Here is a 22,163-nt window from a genome sequence, read left to right on the forward strand (position 1 = left end):
GTTACGAATATGACATTTAATGTTATAAATTCTTAGTCGACACAATGTGTTATGTTACATTGCGTTGCACCGTAGTATAGCTCGGGTTCAAAAAAGTTGATCACTCACTGGATGCATGATTTCAGCAGGGCAAGAAACATGTTAATGTCTGTAGCAAATAATATTCTGATTCTTTTAAGTTTTAAGCAAGCTAGCTGTACCATTGGAATGGGGGAGGACCTGAGTGACAAATGTAACACTTTTCACATCAATGGCCCAGCAAATCTCTTTCCCAGAATCCACGGCTTCGATTTTGTTTCTATTCATAGGAAGATGCACTGCCCTCTCATTCGTTTCTGCTTTTTGCTTCTTGCTTCTTGGCCTCATGTGCCATGCTGCAGCTTCTGCTTCTTTTATTTATTATTAAAGTGAAATGGGCGTATACAGACTATATGTGGAGGAGTTCTCTTTGTCACAAAGAAAGCACTTTCATTTAAGTTTCTTTCGCCCTCTGAAGAAGGAGCCGCCGCCGCCACCACCGCCAAGTGATTAGAAGAAGCCTTTTTTCTAACTATACAGTGAAGCAAAAGCAAATAAGCAATAAGCAGGTCAGCTGTCACAACTCACAAGCACTTCCAATTACACATTTCACTTCAACAGATCTCATGTGTTTGTTCTTGTTACAATTAAGCTGATAATAATTCATATACCAAATAGAGGGTTTTTCTTCTTTGTTTTTGTTTTCTTAAATTGTGTCCATGTGGCTGGCATGTATGGTAGTTTTTGATAGGTGGCTAACTGGGGTCCCCATGTTGACACATTGGAGACATGCCTCAAAAGACAAATGAAAATTTTATTTTCCATTTTTTCTTGTTATTTTTATTTTTACTTTCCATCCACCAAAATCTATACCTAATTTCATTATTTTTCTGATATTTTTCTCTTCAACCACAAATATAATTCCCATTTTATTGATGAACAAGGTAATAGTTTCTGTTCTGCCACTTCACTCTTGTTGATCATGCTGACTAGTTTTTAGTTTGCATATTTTTCTCACTGTTATTTATTTATTTTTCGTCTATTCAAAGTCAAGATTGTTATTATTATTATTATTAAATCATTTCACATCAAAAATCCAGTTCCCACTCTTGATTGATGTAGATGGCTTGCAGGTTGTAATGTTAAGTCATGTCTACCCAATTTGATTATACTTTTTTCCAAGCTTTGTTTAAAATAATTATTTTATTTTATTTTTTTCTAAAACTATTTTTAATTAATTTTTTTCCCTAGTAGAAAATCTTCCAAAGCCAATGTAAAATTAAACAGAACACAAAATTTCCTCTATCAACTTTATGGTAGTTTCTTGATATTTGTATTCCGAATTTAATGATTTTTGAAAAGAAACAACAGAGATTTAAAGACATAAATTTATACCAAATTGTGGGATTTCCAAAGCCTAGAATTAATTAATTTACCAAATTTCTCTTCTCACGAGAAGTTTGATTAAAGATTGGAAGCCAATATTTATAATAATTGAGAACCATTATTATTATTTTTTAAAATCACGAATACCATTAATATGACGTGTTTTTTGCTCTTCAGGATTTTTATAGTCATGGAAGGTAGCAGTGGCAGCTCGAGCAACCCTCCAGGTACCAAAATTTCCTTGATTCATAACTTTTGAATAATGTTTTGTGGGCAAAAAAATTTGTGAAGTTTAAAATATTATTTACTCATTTAATTGGAAATTTAGCAAATGGGACGGCGGCGACGACGACGACGACGACGACAGAGCTTGAGGGATTGCAGAAGCAGCATGAAGAGAAGGTGTTGAAGATACAAGAGCTGAAGAAGCAAATTGAATCAACAAAGCTTAGCTTGGAAGAGAAGAAGAAGAATAAGAAGATGAAAGAGATTTCAGAAGAGAGGAAGCAGTTTTTCGATAGCCTGTGTGAGAAATATAATATCCTCAGAGAAGAGTACAACGCATTGCTGGCTGAAAAATCTAAGGATGAGTAAACTCATACAATGCAATGAACTTATAAATGTGTTATAATAGTTTATAATTACCTTGCTAGCTCAATTTCTATGCTTTAGGATGCTTCATCTTATCATGAAATATATGAATTTTCCAATCTCCTGCCTTGTTTTTTATTATTTTTATTTTTATCTAAATGTTCCATTTATGATAAACTTTATGCAGCGTATCCATAATCTGAAGCTATAACATAAATTTTAGTAATAATATATTTTCTTTCAATATTATTCGAAAACTAATAAAGTACAACATGCTACAATCCAACTTAATTATCAAGTTCATACTTGGACTGCTTGTTAGGCGAAAAGAGGCCAAAATGTCTCTCTGTTTCAGCAGGACCCTTTTGATTTTCATCAAACATAGCAAACAAGTAAGTTTCAATAACTTTTCCAGGCCTCTTTGGAGTCCCAGCACTCACGTGATTAATCACGTTCTTATAATAAGTACTTGCATTATCAACCGTTGCCGCTTCGCCACCCTCCGAGGGCCACCCGGTCTCCGACACCACGACCTCCAAGTCTGGCACACCGGCTTTTTCCAACGCCGAGTAAAGAGCATCCAACGAGGCATCGAAAAGATTTTGGTATCCCAAACTTCCATCCTGAACGGGAGTGCCTTGAGAAGTAAATAATGCATAATCTAGCCTTATATCTTTAGTGTCGCCAATGTAGCTAAAATAAGGATACACGTTTGCAAGAAGTGGGGCCCCCGTTTGCTTCAGGAATTGCACAATTGGGCCTATGTAAGAGTTTGCATCGTCCGCAAACGAGCCTGCTGAGGGAGGATAAGAGTTGCCCAAGAGGCTTGTTTGTATTGCGGTCGAAACTTTTATTTGGTCTTGTAAATTAGCGGACACTATGGCATTATAAATGTTCTGCATTGCGGGTAGAACAAAAGAGGCAGCTTGATCGGAAGGGCTTATTTCGTTGCCGACAGCGATGTATCGAAACACGACGTCCGGCGTAAACGCTAGGATGTTGTTTTGGACCCAGGAACTTGCAGCTGAGGGATCAGATAAAGCTTGGATGTCACCATTGGCGACACCTAGCATGAGCTCGATGTTTGAGCCTCTCAGGGCTTGGAGAGTTGGCTCGTTCGGGTCATAGATTCTCATTTTTGTGATGCCATTTGCATGATAGAGATCCACTACTTCTTGATCGGACGGTAGATTGTTGGCTACTCTTCCATAGCAAACACCTATAGGTCGTGTTTGTGCAGCTGCATTGGATTCAATTTAGCCATTAGTTAAATATAAATCAGCTCAGGTCGGGTCAACGATGGATAATTTTCATATATACAAGCATATACGCATACAAGAAATACAATTCAAAATTTTTTTATCCGAGTACTTGAGTAAAGCGGTTGTTTGTTGCATGCCCCGAAGTTTTCTTGGTTACAAAAGTGGGAGCGATTATAACTGACCTGATTTTATTTCTGTTACACGTTATGTGTTGATGTGTGAATTTCTAATATGACATTTTGGGTTGCGGAATAAGTGTGTTGTCACTTAGTGGCCGAATATAAATCTTTACATTTTTTTTTTAAATTGTTACAATCTACACACACACACATATATATATATAGAAATTTAAAATTTACAAAAATTTTATACAAGTCTCTTGAGCACTTAACTCAAAAATCAACTCTCACTAATATTCGAAAAGAAATTTACCCATGATCAATATTTTTTAAATATAGAATAAAATAAACTTATGTGAAGGCTCGAACTCGTACCTTCAACATCTCAAAGGCATAAGTTACCTAATGACCTGAACTATATATTGGTATATATACATTTAATATGAAATTAACGAATGACGATAGTTGCTAGGATAGAAGACAGAAAAGTTTATACAACGAGAGAGAGAGAGATGGAAATTTGACCTGTCAACTTGAGGCAAGGCAAAAGCAAACCAATGAGCAGAAGTACCGTAGCAGCCATGAGAGTATTTTTTCGCCTATTGCATATAATAAATTAAGCACCGTAGTAAAATAAAATAAGGGAAAGCCAAATTAAATAAATTTTCTCTAAGATTTAGAATTCCATACATTACAATCTGCTAATGGAGAGACATCATATATATAAACATATTTTTACTGTCTATCTCTAAATCGACATTAAGGACCCCGTGATTGGTCAATGACTGCGAGTAATATCACGATGCATGTTTTTATTTTTGTGATTTGTTTTAATGATTTGATTAATTAAGATGCACGTACAAATAATTACTATATAAGTATGAGTAATGACAGATAATATAAGATTGAATGATATTTAATTACAAAATTTAAATTGGTATTCAGACATGTTTGTAATATTTACTGAAAAAATATGAAACTAAATAGTCCTCTTCAATATTTATCAAAAAACTCATTATAATAATTACCTTTATATACTCTTAGTCCTATTTCCTCAACCCATAACCAGTCATCAGAATTCATAACAATTATAAGAAATAATGATCACAAGATACTCGTATGAAGATTTAAAAAAGAAAAAACATAGTTAATATTTATGAAAAAAGCTCATTATAATAAACAATAAAAAAACGCTTACAAGATCTTGCGAGGCTGGCTCCTCCTTCAATGAATAACAAGAAGTCGCAAAGTAAATTTGTTATAATGATAGTTTATTGTCCACAAAAACTTATAAATATATAGGCAATCAATTCTAAACCTAGGTAGCTAGCTAATTAAGCCTTTAATGCATAATCGGAAAGTAAAAATCTCTTACTTAATTACTTTGAAATTAATAGAAGGATCCAGATCCTGTTCCAAATATATACACCTCTTTTAGGTTTATCCGATCCCGTAAGGTTTTATCACAGAACAGTGACATCTTGGCCTTATTAGATTTTCAATTATATATGGCTCATCCCCTCTACACATAATAATAAACTTTACATATAAAAGTGAACTTAATTTTAGTTTCAACTGTTATATTTTCTGAATTTGTTTTTTTAGTTAAAGAGAGCTTATTAACAGCCGAAATAAACAAAGTTATATCTCATTCACGCACGTCTGACAAAAGATTATGAAGAGCTCAACTCAGCACTGAATTTAAATGCTCATTCAATAATTCGCCATAATCAATTTGTGTAACTCTGTAACAATTGTGTAATTTCTATAATCTCGTGAATCTCTCTTGCATATGTTCATTGAGTGAATAAACATAAATTTTGCTCAAAAAAATGAAATTGTGCACTTATACTCCTTAATTACCACGCATGAAAACAAAGTAGGTGATGACGAGCAATATTATTTGAAACCACCCCGTATGTTGCACATAATCCATTTATTATCTTTCTTAACCATATTGTCACTTCATCAGCTTATATGAACTCGAGTTACTTTTTCAATTCTATGGTGAAAGTGTAGACCCTACACATTCAAAAACATTATGGCATGTGTATTCAAAAGGGTTGGACCATTTGTTCTCAAAATTGATCTGATTGTTTATACTTTCCATAACCGAGTGGGATGATGTGTGTGCGTGTGTGTTTATATATATATATTCATATATTTGGTAATCAGCTAATCAAATTTTCTATGGTCTGTACTAAAAATGAAAAATCGAATTTGAATGGCGGGTGTACTAAGAAATTGAATTTTAGTTAGCAATAAAGCAGGCCCATAAGGATAAGCAACGGCCCAAAACTTGGCACGGCAACAACAGAAATGTCCACGTCACCAGACTAAACCTCGCGCAACGTCAGCACTCAACTGTAAACGCCAAAGCTGGTTTGTTGAAATTTAAAAAAACTGGAAAATGCTCCTTTTGGAGAATCTTAAGTCTACTTTAGGGAAATTTTTTGAGTACGGTGTATTGGTTCTTTTTAATTTGTACATTATCACGTGTATATTTCAATTAATTACAGTAACATACATACACATGAGATAAATTGGAAATAAATTATATAATTAATTAAAAGTGAATGATAAGTGAAGATAATCATCCCCATCATTTTTTAATGCTCAATGGGGCATGCTGACTAAATTGATATTGGGATGGAATGAACTGACTAGCCAAAATACTGTCCTCACAAGGTGAGCTTTCAAATTTAGCTACAGTCATTTTGTCTTTAAAGGGAAAATTTCATCTAGACTATTTTCTCTCACATCATTAATGGAAGTTGATTGTAGTTATAATTAAAGATGACCAATGGATTATGTTGACACGAATGTTCATGAGGGTCCGTCGACTAACACAGCACGGCCCATCATATGAACGGGCTGTGTTGTGCCATGCCTTTTTTTTTTTAAGGCTTAGGTCTAGCATGACACTTGACAAGTGTGATGTGCCAAGTAATGTTGTGGGGTGTACCAGGCCGTGCCCAAGAAAAAAATACGACAAGTTTTTTATTTTTTTTTAAGAAGGTATGCCTAATTGTTGGGGTACTTTTATTAAACATGTGTACTTTTTAGGCCCTTGTATCTTTAATTAAATTCAATATAATCAAAAGGTTAAAACTCAAGTCAATATTTAATAATAATAAACTATGATAATAAGAAGTAATAAGAGAATGTCATACTAACTACTAAGCTATAGCCTATTGTATTAGAATTCTTAATAATAATAATTTTTTCTTAAGGGTTAACATTTAATTGTTAACTTGAACTTACATAGAGTCATAAATCGTAGTTCATAATGACATTAATGCTTACAAGTTTCAAATTAAAAAATTACAATTAAAAATTAACTTTTGATTTATAACAAAACATATTTCATTCAAAATTATATTTTGTGTATAAATGGTGAAAAATATTTCATTTACAAATGAAACATATTTCATTTGACTAATTTATGATTTCACAAATGAAATATTAAAGTCGTACTAGTTTAGATTTATCATTTGTAAAATCATGATTTTGTAATTTTATTCATTAAAATCATGATATCATTTTTTCATTTAATAAATTGTTAACACAAAACAATTAGAGTATTTTTTTAAACTAAGACTTAATGAATTTAAAAAACTTACACTAATAAAATACATTAAAAGATTCAATTTCAAGTCATTTGTAAAATAATAATATTTTAAGTTTACTTTTTGTTAAGATGTTTTATTTTGATATACTTTAGCCCATATGTTATTAATAGCCGGCGGGTCATGTGCTAGCCCACTGATGAAATAAGCTTATTGCAAGATCTTTCATGTGTCATTTTTTAACCCATCTCTAATTGAGTCTTGCTTTTAAGGCCCATGCGCTTTAAATTCTCAGCTTAGCCTAGCCCGCCTATGTGTCGTGCCCGTGTCATGCAATATGTCCTACCTAAACGTGCTCGTGCTGTACTCATACCGTAGTGCATGCTCTATCAAAAGGTGCTCGTGTGTGCCACGCTGCACGAACTTAGTCTACCAAGTCGGCTTGTTGGCCATCTCTAGTTATAATTGACTATCCATTGAGTTGTATGATTTTGCAAAACTCTAAAACCATAAAAATCTTGATCTTTCTAATACCACTTTATCACTGAACATGAATTAACAATCAACTCTTCTTTTTCTAATGTTTTTAGTTTAAGTTTAGTCTGTTGTAATATAAGTGAGTTTCTAGGCATTTTGAGAACTCAACACTAATTAGAGTGGTTGGACCTTTCTAAAAACCAAATCTATGGTAGGATTCTTAGTTGGATGTGGCATATAGGAGTACATACTTTGAATTGACGAGATTTTTCATAAAACTTCATGACAAGCATGGAACATCTTTCGTGGAGAGATTTTGAACAAATTGACTTTCGATCCAACTTACTTGGATCACTTTTCGATCTACCATCTCACATAACATTCTTTGAAATTTCCAATAATAATCCTTAATGCAGTCAGTTAGAAGGACCATTGCCTTCTCATTTGATTAACTGCCAGCATTTAGAAGATTTTGATATTGGGAATAATCAAATTAATAATAACTTTTCCCACTGGTTAGATGTTCTTCCTAAATTGCAAGTTCTTATATTATGATCTAACTGAATTTGGGGTCCCATTAGTGATACCAAAATAAGAGTTCTCTTCCTAAGTTGTGAATAATTGATCTCTTTAACAATGAACTCACTGATGTTTTACCAACATGGTATCTGGAAAACTTTAAAGCCATGATTCATGGAGATAATAATACTATTGATAATGAAGTAGAAAATATAATTATCAATTCAAAAAGTTTCTTCAACCACGAATCATTAATTTTTGCTATGAAAGGAATTGACATACAAATGGAGAGGATTCTAGCCATTTTCATGACAATTGATTTGTTAGCAATCAGTTTCAAGGAGGAATTATAGGAGTGGTGGGAAAGTTTAATCCACTCAAATGTCTCAACATTTCTCGTCAATAACCTCACAGGCGATATTCCATCATCATTTGGAAATTTGACAAAGCTTGATCTTTAAACCTCTCCCCAAACAAGCTTGTTAGGCTGATTCCAATGTAATTGGTGAGTTCAAATACTATTTTGGTGCTAAATCTTTCATACATTTTCAAATGATTCTTGTGCTAGGAACCTGGGGTAGTGTGGATTCCCATTGTCAATTGCTTGCAACGATGATGAGGCACCATAACTGACAGTACCAAATTCGAGCTGGTTTGATTGGAAGTTTACCAAGATGGATTACACATCTAGGTTGGGGATGACTTGTCCATTGGATATATGGTATTTATAAATGGAAGGCCAAGTTGGTTTGTGTGGATGATAAAAAAGAAGTAATCTAATAAGGCGAGAAGAGTGATCAGACAATGTAGAACAAGAAGAAGAAATTAGTAAAATTAGTAAGTTCACATCTAGCTCAGATGAGTAATTATCAAGTGTTCTTTTGGATTTGTAATCTTATTATTATTCTTTCCCTAGATAACATCATAGCATATTGATATTTTTCAAAATTTTTAAGGAAAAGAAATGATTTGAAATAGGGTGAGACTATTTAAACTCACCATAATACTCAATAAACCCATTTACTAATCAAGTCATCGTCTAAATTTAAAAATTTATCTTTCATTCAATAAACCCACCTTTATAACCATTATACCCTTATTTAAATCTCTTTCTCTTCTCTTTCTTTTTTGCGACTTCTATATCTCTACTTCCTCTTAGTATTCTATTTTTGTTTTATAACCAAATCATCCACTGTTCTTGTCTTGTTGCAGTGGCTCTTTTTCATTTTTTTTTTCTCCTTGACTGAAACTCTCAAAGTTCTATCATGAAACACTAAAAAAAGGATAAAGTATAAAGATCCTTGATCTCAATTAAAAGACAATTTTTTTCACACCAAATTGCAAGGAAATATAATGTATGTCAAAGTAAATAAGTCTTTTATTCCTTCTCAAAAAAAAATAAGTCTTTTATTTATACGCTATAGTTTAGTAATGTTAAAGAGCAACAATAATCTTTTATATCTATTGAAAAATAAATGCAGATATAAAAACTTTAGAGAGAGAAATTAAAGACGATTAAGTTACAATAATATTTAGCTATAATGATTATAATAATAATTTAATTTAAGGATATTTGTGTAATAAATTATCTTTTTAGAATTGGATTAATGAATAGTTTGGTGAATTCAAATAACTCCACTCTTTGAAATAATGTTATATTCTTGCAAGTCATGATGCATCTGGTGTAGCATGGGCCGTTTATTTTGGGTTTGGGTGTAGATCAATGAAAGGTTGTGAATTTTCCCTATTGAAATTAACATATACTACTTACCTTCTATGATTTTTATAATAATCAATAACTCTTATGGCAACATAATTTTACAGTATTATCCTCATTTTCTAATACCTTTTTATTCATATTTATTATAAATTAAATAAATTATATAAATTAAAATAAAAATAAAAAATTTAAGTATTGAAAATAAGCAATATATGTTTTGATGCGAATAAAAAATTAATAATAAGATTTTTTTTGTACTTTTTATTTTTTTAAACTCTACCCATTTAAAATTTTCAGAGATATCTCCGAACTCCCCCCAAATAAGAATTTTTGGGTATAAAGGTGGGTTCCGGGATCATGATCCCTGACCTCAATTTGCCCATTATCATCCCTGCCTAGTATGAAACAGGACATGATTTGTTTCAAATAATTCAGCCCTATACAGTGCCCATAAACAAATGCACCTTTGTGCTTAGAAATACATACAGAATGCCAAGATAATTAAATGTTCCTAACCGTCTTTAGGAAAAAAAGAAAATGTAATGACTTCGGTAAAGGTAATAATACAGACAATGCTAAGCTTCTTGTATACGTCTGGCTTTGAACTGGTTTGTGGAAAAACTGTGAAAAGGGAGTGGTTCTACATTCACCACGATGCCTTCCTAGGACTCACCATTCCCCGCCGAACACGTGGCCTAGATTGCCCTCTTCATTAATTGAATGAAAGGATCCTACTTTGAACTGTCAACTTTCTTATCCTGACCATGTGGCCACGAGATTCACATAATTAATTAGATTTTGAATTTTACAAATTAGCGACAAAGACACTCACCTAACCGGCCAGATTCCATATAGAGTTCCAAGCTCCGTAACAAGATCACTTCGTGCTTTAAAATTATTACATAATTAATTGGATTCAATCCTTTCCATTCACTTGATAAATGGGTTACTTAACACAGCCTTGTCCAGTTTTGATCTGCCTCCAGTTATTGCTCTTGTATTTTCAGTGTTCTGCGAAGCTTTGCTCTCATGATCAAAGCTCTGCGTTACTCCAATTTAAGCAACTCTTTTCTTTTGAACAACATTCTTCGTCTGACTGTGATGAAGTATATCAACAATCTCGTCCAAAGATGATGTCTTGGAAAGAGGATGCTGATTGCTGCTCATGGGATGGAGTAACATGTGATACGGTGGCTGGTCACGTGATTGGCCTCGACCTTAGCTGTAGTTGGCTTCACGGCAATATCCCTTCCAATAGTAGCCTTTTCTTTCTTCCTCACATACGAAAGCTCAACTTGGCTTTCAATGATTTTAATTACTCCGAGATTTCTTCTGGTTTTAGTCAACTTCGGAGCTTGACACTCCTTAACCTCTCTTCCAGCAATTTCATGGGGTCAATTCCTGCATCAATAGGTAATATCACCCAACTTTCTTATTTGGATCTTTCATATAATAATTTTAATGGTCACATACCATCTTCCTTTTCAAATCTTGAGCAGCTTCATTATTTAATTCTGAGGAGCAATTTTTTCGTTGGTAAAATTCCTGATATTTTTACCAATCTAACCCAACTTTCTTACTTAGATTTCAGTAGTAACCAACTTTCTGGCTCAATTCCGAGCTCAGTCTATGAGCTTGAGAATTTGATTCTTCTCAGACTTTCTTCAAACAGATTAAGCGGCACCGCTGAGCTGTACGATTTTGCAAAGCTCAAAAATCTTAAATGGCTATTTGTTTCTAATAATAGATTATCATTGAGCACCAAATTAAAAGTCAACTCTTCCTTTCCCAATCTTTTTGGGTTGGGTTTATCTGCTTGCAATGTAAGTGAATTTCCGGACATCTTAAGAACCCTGCATCAATTGCAGTGGTTGAACCTTTCTAAAAACCGAATTCATGGTAGGATTCCTAGTTGGATGTGGGACTTAGGAATAGCTACTTTGTATTACCTAGATCTTTCCAACAACTTCCTGACAAACATTGAATATTTTCCACCGACAAATATGACCCAACTTAACTTTGATTCGAACCTAACCCACAAGGTCTTGGATATGAGAATGAACAACTTCAATGGAAAAATCCCTCGAAAGTTTGTAAAAAGTTGTAATTTGACGAGTCTTAACCTTAATGGAAATCGGCTGGAAGGACCACTGCCACCATCTTTGGTGAATTGTCATCACTTGGAAGTTTTAAATGTTGGGAATAATCAAATCAATGATAACTTCCCCAATTGGTTAGAAATTCTTCCAGAATTGCAAGTTCTTATCTTGCGTTCCAATAGATTTTGGGGTCCCATTGGTGAGAACACAACAATAGTTCCATTCCCTAGCTTAAGAATAATTGATTTGTCTCACAATGAATTCACCGGAGTTTTGCTAACAGGATATCTTGATAATTTTAAAGCCATGATGCATGGGAATAATATTAGTGTTGAAGTGGATTATATGACACCTTTGAATTCTTCTAATTACTATGAATCAATAATTTTGACTATCAAAGGCATTGACATCAAAATGGAGAGAATTCTAACCATTTTTATGACAATTGATTTGTCGAGTAATAAATTTCAAGGAGGAATTCCAGAAGTGGTGGGAAAGCTCAATTTACTCAAAGGTCTCAACATTTCTCACAACAACCTGACAGGTGATATTCCATCATCGTTGAGAAATTTGACCGAGGTCGAATCTCTAGACTTGTCTTCAAACATGCTTGTTGGGCATATTCCAACGCAATTGACGAGCCTGAAATATCTTTCAGTGCTAAATCTTTCGTACAACCAGTTTGAGGGACCTATACCTCGAGGATCCCAATTCAATACATTTCCAAATGATTCATATGTTGGTAACTCAGGGTTGTGTGGATTCCCATTGTTAGAAAGCTGCAACATTGATGAGGCGCCAGAACCAGTAGGGTCAACAAGATTTGATGAAGAAGAAGATGCCTCAAGTTGGTTTGATTGGAAGTTTGCTAAGATGGGTTATGGATCTGGATTGGTGATTGGCTTGTCCGTCGGATACATGGTATTTGGGACTGGAAAGCCACGATGGCTTGTAAGGATGATTGAAAAGTATCAATCTAACAAGGTCAGGATAAGAGTGAGCAGTCTTGGTATCGCAAGAAGAAATTAGTAAGTGCATCACTTTCTCATATTAGTTTAAGTAGGTTACATGCTGATATTTTCCATCATCTCAACTAATATTTTAACCATATATTAATAATCTGATGTGTTTTTTGTTCAGGAATTTTACACTCATGGAATGGAATTAAGCTGTCGAAGTCAAATAATCACCCTCCAGGTACAGAAATTAATTTTCTCGCTTTTATTTCCAATTCCTAATAATATACTAAGACTTAATCTTTTGTTGGAAAGCTTGATCAAAATTCTGAGGGAAAAAATCATTTGATTAAATAATGTTGCTGTAAGAAATGGGGTTGGGGCAGCTTGATTTGGTGTATCTTGCCTTCGGTAGGCATGTTTGATTATCTGCCAGCATTTAGAAGATTTTGATATTGGGAATAATCAAATTAATAATAACTTTTCCCACTGGTTAGATGTTCTTCCTAAATTGCAAGTTCTTATATTATGATCTAACTGAATTTGGGGTCCCATTAGTGATACCAAAATAAGAGTTCTCTTCCTAAGTATTGAATAATTGATCTCTTTAACAATGAACTCACTGATGTTTTACCAACATGGTTTCTGGAAAGCTTTAAAGCCATGATTCATGGAGATAATAATACTATTGATAATGAAGTAGAAAATATAATTATCAATTCAAAAAGTTTCTTCAACCACGAATCATTAATTTTTGCTATGAAAGGAATTGACATACAAATGGAGAGGATTCTAGCCATTTTCATGACAATTGATTTGTTAGCAATCAGTTTCAAGGAGGAATTATAGGAGTGGTGGGAATGTTTAATCCACTCAAATGTCTCAACATTTCTCGTCAATAACCTCACAGGCGATATTCCATCATCATTTGGAAATTTGACAAAGCTTGATCTTTAAACCTCTCCCCAAACAAGCTTGTTAGGCTGATTCCAATGTAATTGGTGAGTTCAAATACTATTTTGGTGCTAAATCTTTCATACATTTTTAAATGATTCTTGTGCTAGGAACCTGGGGTAGTGTGGATTCCCATTGTCAATTGCTTGCAACGATGATGAGGCACCATAACTGACAGTACCAAATTCGAGCTGGTTTGATTGGAAGTTTACTAAGATGGATTACACATCTAGGTTGGGGATGACTTGTCCATTGGATATATGGTATTTATAAATGGAAGGCCAAGATGGTTTGTGTGGATGATCAAAAGAAGTAATCTAATATGGTGAGAAGGGTGATAAGACAATGTAGAACAAGAAGAAGAAATTAGTAAAATTAGTAAGTTCACATCTAGCTCAGATGAGTAATTATCAAGTGTTCTTTTGGATTTGTAATCTTATTATTATTCTTTCCCTAGATAACATCATAGCATATTGATATTTTTCAAAATTTTTAAGGAAAAGAAATGATTTGAAATAGGTTGAGACTATTTACACTCACCATAATACTCAATAAACCCATTTACTAATCAAGTCATCGTCTAAATTTAAAAATTTATCTTTCATTCAATAAACCCACCTTTATAACCATTATACCCTTATTTAAATCTCTTTCTCTTCTCTTTCTTTTTTGCGACTTCTATATCTCTACTTCCTCTTAGTATTCTATTTTTGTTTTATAACCAAATCATCCACTGTTCTTGTCTTGTTGCAGTGGCTCTTTTTCATTTTTTTTTCTCCTTGACTGAAACTCTCAAAGTTCTATCATGAAACACTAAAAAAAGGATAAAGTATAAAGATCCTTGATCTCAATTAAAAGACAATTTTTTTCACACCAAATTGCAAGGAAATATAATGTATGTCAAAGTAAATAAGTCTTTTATTTATAAGCTATAGTTTAGTAATGTTAAAGAGCAACAATAATCTTTTATATATATTGAAAAATAAATGCAGATATAAAAACTTTAGAGAGAGAAATTAAAGACGATTAAGTTGCAATAATATTTAGCTATAATGATTATTATAATAATTTAATTTAAGGATATTTGTGTAATAAATTATCTTTTTAGAATTGGATTAATGAATAGTTTGGTGAATTCAAATAACTTCGCTCTTTGAAATAATGTTATATTCTTGCAAGTCATGATGTATCTCGTGTAGCTTGGGCCGTTTATTTTGGGTTTGGGTGTAGATCAATGAGAGGTTGTGAATTTTCCCTATTGAAATTAACATATACTACTTACCTTCTATGATTTTCATAATAATCAATAACTCTTATGGCAACATAAGTTTACAGTATTATCCTCATTTTCTAATACCTTTTTATTCATATTTATTATAAATTAAATAAATTATATAAATGAAAATTAAAATAAAAAATTTAAGTATTGAAAATAAGCAATATATATTTTGATGCGAATAAAAAATTAATAATAAGATTTTTTTTGTACTTTTTATTTTTTTAAACTCTACCCATTTAGAATTTTTAGAGATATCTCCGAACTCCCCCAAATAAGAATTTTTGGGTATAAAGGTGGGTTCGGGGATCATAATCCCTGACCTCAATTTGCCCATTATCATCCCCGCCTAGTATGAAACAGGACATGATTTGTTTCAAATAATTCAGCCCTATACAGTGCCCATAAACAAATGCACCTTTGTGCTTAGAAATACATACAGAATGCCAAGATAATTAAATGTTCCTAACCGTCTTTAGGAAAAAAAGAAAATGTAATGACTTCGGTAACGGAAATAATACAGACAATGCTAATTTGAGCACAGCTTCTTATATACGTCTGCGTTTGAACTGGTTTGTGGAAAAACTGTGAAAAGGGAGTGGTTCTACATTCACCACGATGCCTTCCTAGGACTCACCATTCCCCGCCGAACACGTGGCCTAGATTGCCCTCTTCATTAGTTGCATGAAAGGATCCTACTTTGAACTCTTAACTTTCTTATCCTGCCCATGTGGCCACGAGATTCACATAATTAATTAGATTATGAATTTTACAAATTAGCGACAAAGACACTCACCAAACCGGCCAGATTCCATATAGAGTTCCAAGCTCCGTAACAAGATCACTTCGTGCTTTAAAATTATTACATAATTAATTGGATTCAATCCTTTCCATTCACTGGATAAATGGGTTACTTAACACAGCCTTGTCCAGTTTTGATCTGCCTCCAGTTATTGCTCTTGTATTTTCAGTGTTGTTCTGCGAAGCTTTGCTCTCATGATCAAAGCTCTGCGTTACTCCAATATAAGCAACTCTTTTCTTTTGAACAACATTCTTCGTATGATTGTGATGAAGTATATCAACAATCTTGTCCAAAGATGATGTCTTGGAAAGAGGATGCTGATTGCTGCTCATGGGATGGAGTAACATGTGATACGGTGGCTGGTCACGTGATTGGCCTCGACCTTAGCTGTAGTTGGCTTCATGGCAATATCCCTTCCTATAGTAGCCTTTTCTTTCTTCCTCACATACGAAAGCTCAACTTGGCTTTCAATGATTTTAATTACTCCGAGATTTCTTCTGGTTTTAGTCAACTTCGGAGCTTGACACTCCTTAACCTCTCTTCCAGCAATTTCATGGGGTCAATTCCTGCATCAATAGGTAATATCACCCAACTTTCTTATTTGGATCTTTCATATAATAATTTTAATGGTCACATACCATCTTCCTTTTCAAATCTTGAGCAGCTTCATTATTTAATTCTGAGGAGCAATTTTTTTCGTTGGTAAAATGTTGAAAAGTTAAATATTTATTTGTTAATTTAAAAAAAGTAAAGTTGGTGGGTTTGTAAATTTCAAAAGATAAAGTTAGGTTTTGAAAAGTTTGTACATGCAATTGGGTGATGTTGAAAATTGAATATAGCAACAAATTACATATGTAATTGTTGACAAATATGGATGACTTTAATGCATGTAATGCAAGATCCAACTCAACGTTTTGACCAATTGAACCCAATTTGGTGCAAAATGCTTTTCTATCAATTTTCAATATCACCGAATTGCATGTACAAGCTTTTCAAAACCTTTTTCATGCTTTTAAAATCTAACTTTGTCTTTTGAAATTAGCAAGCCGACCAACTTTGCTTTTTAAAAATTGGCAAGTCATTATTTGACTTTTCAACAATTCTCCACCTCGACGAAGATTTAATAAATGTGAGCCGATTATCAACAAATTATCTTCCAATCTTTGCCTTTTCCGACTGCTTTCAACTTGATGTTAAAACTACATTTTTACATGATGATTTGGAAGAGGAAATTTACATGACTCAGCTAGATGGATTCAAGGTTGCTGAAAAAGAAAATTGGGTTTGCAAATTGACAAAGTCGCTTTATGGATTGAACAATTTTCGAGACAGTGGTATAAACGATTTGATCGATTTATGAAAGGACAAAGGTACACAAGAAATAAATTTGATCATTGTGTGTATTTTCGCAAGCTACAAGAAGAATCTTTCATTTATTTGCTGTTGCATGTCGATGATATGGAAATAGCATCGAAGAGCAAAGATGAGATTGAGAAGTTGAAAACTCAACTCAATCAAGAATTTGAGATGAAAGATCTAGGTGAAGCTAAGAAGATTCTTGGCATGGAGATATGCAGAAATAGAACTTGTGGCAAAGTAAGCTTGTCTCAAAAGTAATATTTGAAGAAGGTACTACAACAGTTTGACATGGTAGAGCAGACAAAATCTGTGAGTACCCCGTTGGCTTCTTATTTCAAGCTTTCTGCACAACTTTCTCCTTCAACAGATGCATAACGAGAATACATGTTACAAGTTCCGTATTCAAATACACTAGGTAGCTTGATGTATGCAATGGTGTGTAAAAAGCCTGACATTTCACATTTAGTTGGTATAGTGAGCATGTATATGCATAATCCTGGTAAAGGGCGTTGGCAAGCTGTGAAATGGATTCTACGGTGCATTCAAAAGACCATGGATGTTGGTTTGTTGTTTGAGCAAGATGATACACTTGGTCAAAGTGTGAATGGGTACGTCGATTCTGATTATATTGGTGATTTGGACAAACGACGGTCAATCACCGGATATGTATTTAACTTTGCTGGAGGGCCAATCAATTGGAAGTCTACACTACAGTCTACAGTTGTACTGTCGACCACAGAGGCCGAGTACATGGCAATTACAAAGGCTGTTAAAGAAGCTATTTGGTTACAAGGCTTGCTTGAAAATTTGGGATTAGTATAGGAGCACATTAATGTATATTGCGACAGTCAAAGTGCTATTCACTTAACAAAGAACCAAGTTTATCATGCATGTACGAAGCATATTGATGTACGATTTCACTTTGTGCGGGAAATTGTTGATGATGGGAAGATTCTTCTTCAGAAAATTAAGACTGCAGATAATCTCGCAGATATATTGATAAAGGTAGTGACGACGATCAAGTTTGAGCATTGTCTAAACTTGATCAATATCCTGCAAGTTTGAAAGCAGTCGGGGAAGGTAGAGATTGGAGGATGATTTGTTGATAATCGGCTCAGATTTACTAAATCTTCGCCGAAGTGGAGAATTGTTAAAAAGTCAAATAATGGCTTGCCACTTTCAAAAAAGCAAAGTTGGTCGGCTTGCCAATTTCAAAAGACAAAGTTAGGTTTTGAAAGCATGAAAAAAGTTTTGAAAATCTTGTACATACAATTTGGTGATGTTGAAAATTGACTATGGCAACAAATTACACATGTAATTATTGACAAATATGCATGACTTTAATGCATGCAATGCAAGATCCAGTTCAACGTTTTGACCAATTGAACCAAACTTGGTGCAGAATGCTCTCTATAAATAGAGAAGCAATTTGCAATTGTAAGCATCCCAATTTGAGAGAAGTAGAGAGCAATTGCAAGTGAGCTCTTTGAGAGATTTGAGAGAGAGTCAACTTAAGTGTTCTAGTGAGGTTCTATTTGCGTGTATTGGGGTTGTGGGTTTTGTGAGCTTTTCTCACTTTTATAAATTCTCATTTGTTAGTAAAATTATCTTCTAGTTTTTGTCCGTGGACGTAGGCATTACGCCGAACCACGTAAATTATTGTGTCCTATTTTCTTTGCATTTATTTATTACCACATGCATATTTCTCCAGAAGTCGCAGTATTAGTAATTGCTCAACCTCGCGCTTTCGCAACATAAAATTCCTGATATTTTTACCAATCTAACCCAACTTTCTTACTTAGATTTCAGTAGTAACCAACTTTCTGGCTCAATTCCGAGTTCAGTCTATGAGCTTGAGAATTTGATTCTTCTCAGACTTCCTTCAAACAGATTAAGCGGCACCACTGAACTGTACGATTTTGCAAAGCTCAAAAATCTTAAATGGCTATTTGTTTCTAATAATAGATTATCATTGAGCACCAAATTAAAAGTCAACTCTTCCTTTCCCAATCTTTTTGGGTTGGGTTTATCTGCTTGCAATATAAGTGAATTTCCGGACATCTTGAGAACCCTGCATCAATTGCAGTGGTTTAACCTTTCTAAAAACCGAATTCATGGTAGGATTTCTAGTTGGATGTGGGACTTAGGAATAACTGCTTTGTATTACCTAGATCTTTCCAACAACTTCCTGACAAACATTGAATATTTTCCACCAACAAATATGACCCAACTTAACTTTGATTCGAACCTAACACACAAGGTCTTGGATATGAGAATGAACAACTTCAATGGAAAAATCTCTCAAAAGTTTGTAAACAGTTGTAATTTGACAAATCTTAACCTTAATGGAAATCGGCTGGAAGGACCACTGCCACTATCTTTGGTGAATTGTCATCACTTGGAAGTTTTAGATGTTGGGAATAATCAAATTAATGATAACTTCCCCAATTGGTTAGAAATTCTTCCAGAATTACAAGTTCTTATCTTGCGTTCCAATAGATTTTGGGGTCCCATTGGTGACAACACAACAATAGTTCCATTCCCTAGGTTCAGAATAATTGATTTGTCTCACAATGAATTCACCGGAGTTTTACCAACAGGATATCTTGATAATTTTAAAGCCATGATGCATGGGAATAATAATAGTGTTGAAGTGGATTATATGACACCTTTGAATTCTTCTAATTACTATGAATCAATAATTTTGACTATCAAAGGCATTGACATCCAAATAGAGAGAATTCTAACCATTTTTATGACAATTGATTTGTCGAGTAATAAATTTCAAGGAGGAATTCCAGAAGTGGTGGGAAAGCTCAATTTACTTAAAGGTCTCAACAACATTTCTCACAACAACCTTACAGGTGATATTCCATCATTGTTGAGAAATTTGACCGAGGTCGAATCTCTAGACTTGTCTTCAAACATGCTTGTTGGGCATATTCCAACGCAATTGACGAGTCTGAAATATCTTTCAGTGCTAAATCTTTCGTACAACCAGTTTGAGGGACCTATACCTCAAGGATCCCAATTCAATACATTTCGAAACGATTCCTATGTTGGTAACTCAGGGTTGTGTGGATTCCCATTGTTAGAAAGCTGCAACATTGATGAGGCGCCAGAACCAGTAGGGTCAACAAGATTCGGTGAAGAAGAAAATGCTTCAAGTTGGTTTGATTGGAAGTTTGCTAAGATGGGTTATGGATCTGGATTGGTGATTGGCTTGTCCATCGGATACATAGTATTTGGGACTGGAAAGCCACGATGGCTTGTAAGGATGATTGAAAAGAATTAATCTAACAAGGTCAGGATAAGAGTGAGCTGTCTTGGTATCGCAAGAAAAAATTAGTAAGTGCATCACTTTCTCATATTAGTTTAAGTAGGTTGCATGCTGATATTTTCCATCATCTCAACTAATATTTTAACCATATATTAATAATCTGATGTGTTTTTTCTTCAGGAATTTTACACTTATGGAATGGAATTAAGCTGTCGAAGTCAAATAATCACCCTCCAGGTACAGAAATTAATTTCCAATTCCTAATAATATACTACGACTTAATTCTTTTGTTGGTAAGCTTGATCAAAATTCTGAGGGAAAAAATCATTTGAACAAATAATGTTGATGTAGGAAATGGGGTTGGGGCAGCTTGATTTGGTGTATCTTGCCTTCGGTAGGCATGTTGTGATTTGGGCGTTTTGAAGAAGCTGAAGCTTGCGACGAGCAGAAAAATATTCACAGCCTTTAGCTACGATGCATGCGATTTTTGCCGAATTTCATTGTTTGAGCTTTCATGAGTGGATACTCCCTTTTCCACGACTTATACAACTTCTAATATTTTTATTTTCTTATTTCTAATAGAAATTCATGTGCTACTTCAATTTTTTATCAATAAATTCCCAAATCCCTCCAAATTAATTACATTGTTTTCGTGACTCATAATCCAATAAAATTGCTCTTGAATCCTTGTACTAATTGAATGGTTAGTTGTGCATAAAATGCATGAACAAAGGAGCCACTTAAATTTATAAAATATATTCAACGACAAACGAATATAGAGATGTCTGGTATTCACAGTTTCATCAAACAGTACTAAAATGGGCTAATCTGGAAACTTGATTTTTAAATGAAATATAAAATAAAATAGCGGTTGAACATGATCACCCCTACTGTATAGGCTATAGCTCAGAATTCTGTAGATTAATTGGACCGGACTATCACAGTTCCGGCCTAATGGTCCTTTTAAAAACGGCCCAGGCCGTGCCACGTCAACATCAAAAGATCGTCCACGTCAGCACTCAAGATTATAATCTTATAAAAAAAGGCTGTGGAAATTCATCGTATACTTGGATTTTGTTTTCACTGTTCAAAGATCTTTTGTTTCCCCTGTATATTGAGATTTTGGCATCAATATAATTAATTAGATTGTTTTAACTCATTTCAATTATACCTATACTATATATTTCGCTAGTTTGCATAATATTGTCATGAACAATATAACAGCTAATCTGAATCATCAAATCAATAACAATATCAAAATACTAACTGCCAACAGCTTGTTCTAGAGATTAGAATTCTCTCTTTATTTGAATTTTCTTAAGTTTTTAACAATCTTTTGTCATATATCATGTAATAATAATGTATGCATAGGAATAAATTTATCTATTTTTTAAATTTATTAACTGCCGATCAACACATGAATTTTTACTCAAGAAAAATTCAGATCATAAGAGATTGTTAATCCTTCTTTTAGATAGCATGCACGATAAACACACGTATGCTTTTGGATAAAATGTTGTAAAAAACAGTGCATGCACTTTGTCCTCTTTATCACTTATTTAGCAATGCTTCATGACTCTATCACCAAAATGATCATGGTATTAGTCTATTAGAACCCCTAAGCTCATGGCATTGCGTCATTGAACACAACCCACAATTAGCTTTCATTTGAGGAATGGCACCAGAACCAGACATGATTACTAATTAATTATATTTTTTAGTTTTGTTGCTGTTGATTAATTAATTTAAGAGAATATGTATATTCTTGGCAAGCTG

The 22,163-nt window shown here is 33.7% G+C and overlaps 3 protein-coding genes across 28 annotated transcripts; 2 read left to right on the plus strand and 1 right to left on the minus strand.

The window, feature by feature from the left end:
- Window positions 1–197: 197 nt before the first annotated feature.
- On the plus strand, window positions 198–2,114 carry LOC112497312 (uncharacterized). 2 transcript variants are annotated; one of them, XM_025095565.2, is made up of 3 exons: window positions 198–587; window positions 1,582–1,631; window positions 1,733–2,114. In XM_025095565.2, exons 2-3 carry the CDS (start codon window positions 1,595–1,597, stop codon window positions 1,996–1,998), a joined length of 303 nt encoding a protein of 100 aa, XP_024951333.1. In that variant the 5' UTR covers window positions 198–587; window positions 1,582–1,594; the 3' UTR covers window positions 1,999–2,114. The 2 variants fall into 2 exon arrangements, with proteins under 2 accessions (XP_024951333.1, XP_052291238.1); XM_052435278.1 differs by lacking the exon at window positions 198–587 and adding an exon at window positions 632–962.
- A 110-nt stretch (window positions 2,115–2,224) lies between these two features.
- On the minus strand, window positions 2,225–4,459 carry LOC102619775 (glucan endo-1,3-beta-glucosidase-like). Its single transcript, XM_052434566.1, has 2 exons — window positions 4,405–4,459; window positions 2,225–3,235 (listed from the first exon to the last, which is right to left on the minus strand). Exons 1-2 carry the CDS (start codon window positions 4,457–4,459, stop codon window positions 2,283–2,285), a joined length of 1,008 nt encoding a protein of 335 aa, XP_052290526.1. The 3' UTR covers window positions 2,225–2,282.
- A 3,631-nt stretch (window positions 4,460–8,090) lies between these two features.
- LOC102618020 (receptor-like protein 47) lies at window positions 8,091–21,029 on the plus strand. 25 transcript variants are annotated; one of them, XR_008052557.1, is made up of 5 exons: window positions 10,481–12,788; window positions 12,901–12,957; window positions 13,627–13,717; window positions 20,568–20,624; window positions 20,739–21,029. XR_008052557.1 is itself a non-coding variant. In XM_052435483.1 (3 exons), coding segments are annotated over exons 1-3 (2,073 nt in total). In that variant the 5' UTR covers window positions 10,479–10,602; the 3' UTR covers window positions 12,902–16,443. The 25 variants fall into 25 exon arrangements, 3 of the variants coding, with proteins under 3 accessions (XP_052291445.1, XP_052291443.1, XP_052291444.1); XR_008052567.1 differs by lacking the exons at window positions 10,481–12,788; window positions 12,901–12,957; window positions 13,627–13,717 and adding exons at window positions 8,091–8,446; window positions 13,781–20,455; XR_008052570.1 differs by lacking the exons at window positions 12,901–12,957; window positions 13,627–13,717 and adding an exon at window positions 19,897–20,455 and having other exon boundaries at window positions 10,469–11,074.
- The last annotated feature ends 1,134 nt before the right edge of the window (window positions 21,030–22,163 follow it).

Source organism: Citrus sinensis, chromosome 2 (assembly GCF_022201045.2).
Source record: "Citrus sinensis cultivar Valencia sweet orange chromosome 2, DVS_A1.0, whole genome shotgun sequence".
NCBI lineage: Eukaryota > Viridiplantae > Streptophyta > Magnoliopsida > Sapindales > Rutaceae > Citrus > Citrus sinensis.